General features: G+C 44.1%; 1 protein-coding gene across 1 annotated transcript in view; it reads left to right on the top strand.

The window, feature by feature from the left end:
• Positions 1-3,251, top strand: part of LOC109521290 (major histocompatibility complex class I-related gene protein-like) — a 32,414-nt gene that overhangs the window by 4,386 nt on the left and 24,777 nt on the right. Inside the window, exon 2 of the mRNA XM_019879074.1 lies at positions 757-1,023. Coding sequence (XP_019734633.1) covers positions 757-1,023 — 267 coding nt within the window. The remainder of the gene's footprint in view (positions 1-756; positions 1,024-3,251) is intronic.

The raw sequence follows: 3,251 nt of genomic DNA, 5'->3' as shown, positions 1-3,251 counted from the left end.
TGTGTGTGTGTGTGTGTGTGTGTGTGTGTGTGTGTGTGTGTGTGTGTGTGTCCTTGCACGTGCGCGATCGGATCGTGGGAGGTTGGTCGCTTCAAAAGTTGATCCTTGGGCAAAAAAGTGTGTGTGTGTGTGTGTGTGTGTGTGTGTGTGTGTGTGTGTGTGCGCGCGCGCGCGCGCGCGCGAGGACGGGATGCCCATGTGGATGTGGCTCTTTGTAGTAAAAAGTAAAAAAAATGGCTCTTAGTCTCCGACTGGTTGGCCACACCTGCTCTCAATTGTCCCTAGGTGTGAGTGTAAGCGCAAATGGTTATTCATCTATGTGTGCCCTGCGATTGGCTGGAAACCATTTCAGGTCGTACCCTGCCTACTGTCCAAAGAAATCTGGGCTAGGCTGCAGCACGCCTGCGACCCTCATGAACATGAGCGGTATGGATGATGGATGGATGTATTTCTGGATTGTATGTGGTCAGTATACTGTTGTATTTCTGATCAAATGCAGGCAAACCACCTCCACACGACAGAGATGGCTTCCCTTTTAAGCACTAACTCTGCATTTGAGGACAAAGTAGCACTGCTCTCGCTCGCCGACATTGTTATGCATCAGCATCATCAATATTGCAATAATGTAGGACTTTATGAAAAATATAATCGTAGAAGGTATGAAATGGCACACACCTAGTGGTAATCACTTAGTTGTCAAAATATTGATTACTTTTTGCAACTCTAATGCAAAGAAATGCTTTTTGTTGTTTGCAGCCCTCCACTCTCTGTGGCACGTGTACACGGTGACCAGCAACATCCCGCGTCTTCCGTCCATGATGGCGGTGGTGGTGGTGGACGGCGTGATGACGGAATATTATGACAGCCGCACAGAGGTGGCCGTGGCCAAACAAAACTGGATGGACGCCATCCTCCACGAAGAACCTAACTACTGGGAAAAGCAGACGACTTTCTGGCAAAAACAGGAATACTATGGAAACATCAACATGCAAATACTAAAGGATAGATTCAACCAATCAGACGGTGGGTAAACCTTCCATCCCCGCCGCCTTAGCCTTGGCACCTTCTTTAGAATTCTCAAAATGTTATCAAAGGAAGCTAATTTTTAAAGCTAACAGATGAAGCTAACCAACATAGTTAACACAAGTTGACAAATGAAGCTTGCTGAGGAAGCTATTCAATGAAGATTGCTAAGTATGCTCAGCAAAGAAGCTGAGTTATAACAGGGTTCGTACGGGTCCTTAAAGTTCATAAAAATCCATAAAAAAGTTGTAAAATTATGTTCTTAATTGTCCATAATTTTCTGGGAAATCTTCTAAAATCCATAAAAATTAACCTGCGGTGTTGTCATTTTCCCCACAATTCCAATTCATAGTTTCGTCGGAAAATGCAGGACCTGGTACCCGCTCTGCTTTTCCCGCCGTCTCCGATTAGTTCCGACGATGATCACGTGATCACTTCTGGTCATTCCGGGTAACAACAATAGATCGACGCCATCCTGGGGCAGTGAATGGATGGTTTGGTTGCCGGCTCGGCAAACAATTACCGTTATTTTCTGGAAAAATCTATTCATCGAATTTATCGATCTCAACAAGTGACAGACAAATATGTAGCGACGCTACTTGAGCGAAGCACACCTCAGCAGTCGATAGTCCGCTGCTCTCTGCTGTGTGTGCGTCAGCTAAGCTTAGCTGTTGTCTCAGCTAGGCTAGCTTTTTGTTGTCGTAGATCAAAGTGTATTTGATTTGTGACGTCGGTTGCGTCGGCGCTGATTGGTTGAAACCAAAAGTCATGCGCATGTGTACATGTTCGCGCGGACGCACACACAGCAGAGAGGAGCGGACTTTCGACTGCTGAGGCGCGCTTCGCTCGAGAGGCGTCGCTACAAATATTCCGGGCCAAGGCTATTTTCAAGTGGCGTGGCTGGAGAAGCCGGAGTTCCGTGATTGGGTCGCTAAAATTGCTGCCGATTATACGTCAGCCTACTGCCGAGTGTGCAAGAAGGGCATCTCCGTGAGAGGTAAAACTTGTCATAGCCTCCTGGTCAAATCAAATGCATTGAGGCACACAGCAAAACAGAAGAAAATTGATCGCCAAGAACTTGCAAAAGAGATTGAGGAGAAACCTAAGTCACTTTCTGCTATTCCCTGATTGTCATATCAGTTTCATATTTGTCATTATAAAACATGTCTGATCATTGAAGCTGATATGAGGGAAAATAACCATGACCATGAGCTCTCTTCTTAGTGTTCTGTTTATTAATATAAATTTAAGTTTTATACGGTATTTTCTAAATTAAAATTTTTAAATTTTATATTTGAGAATGAATTCGATTGAAAATTTGACATACAGTATTTCAAATAAAGGATTAGCTGATTGCCCCTAAAAATAAAGATGTGCCCTTTTTTTTGGCAGCAATGATTTGAACACCAGCTCAGTGATATGTGGTTTTCTGTTCAGCCCGCGTATTTCTGAGCAGGCATTAAATCCACCGTGAATCCCCTGCTGAATGGAGAAAAAGTCCTTAAAAATGGCAAAATTGGCCCTGAAAAATTCCTTAAAAGGTCCATAAATAAAAAGCAAGTGGAAGAGTGGGAACCCTGCTGAAGCTTGTTGATCAAATTGCATTGGAGTCAAACGTACAATCTTTGTGTATTAATCAGGGATGAGATTTTTCCGCGTTTTGGCGGAATTCCGCTTTTTTTCCAGTCAAAATGGGCCTATGTTATATTGTTCCAAATCCGTAAAAAATTCTGGGGGGGTGGTCCGGACTTGTCTTCAGCAGATTTGGGGCTCCTAATGTTTACAAGTAACGTTTGCAAGCATCCATTTTAAATCCCGTTTTTTATCGCGAAGCGTTAGTTTGTCGTTACTTCCTATACGGGCGAAAACCAATGTCTTACTTGTTGTGATTGGTCGCTATATCGGCAAATGCAAATCACAACCAATCTGTGTTTGCCTTCCTAAAGCCCTTTCTCGCAAATGCCGAATATTATCGAGACCCGCGACGAAGCTTAAGTGCGTCAGATAGATGCGGATCTGAAAAACACGTTTCGATGGGACTGTTTGGATAGAAAGCTGACGGTGTCCCCAGTAGGAAACAGTAAAGAGGAACCATTGTGCTTGTGTCGGATTTCGTGAAAAAGCTCGATGTCGCCGGTAAAGCTCTGTGTACAGTATGTGACAATGTCATCCTATACGGATCGAGAGGATGGAAAGCTTTACAGAGTCACGCAACCTCGGTGAAACAC

The sequence above is a fragment of the Hippocampus comes genome, unplaced genomic scaffold, assembly GCF_001891065.2.
Source record: "Hippocampus comes isolate QL1 unplaced genomic scaffold, H_comes_QL1_v1.1 scaffold85, whole genome shotgun sequence".
NCBI classification, from domain to species: domain Eukaryota; kingdom Metazoa; phylum Chordata; class Actinopteri; order Syngnathiformes; family Syngnathidae; genus Hippocampus; species Hippocampus comes.
The sequence above is the reverse complement of the archived record's forward strand: the minus strand, read 5'-3'. Positions and strand labels throughout refer to the sequence as shown.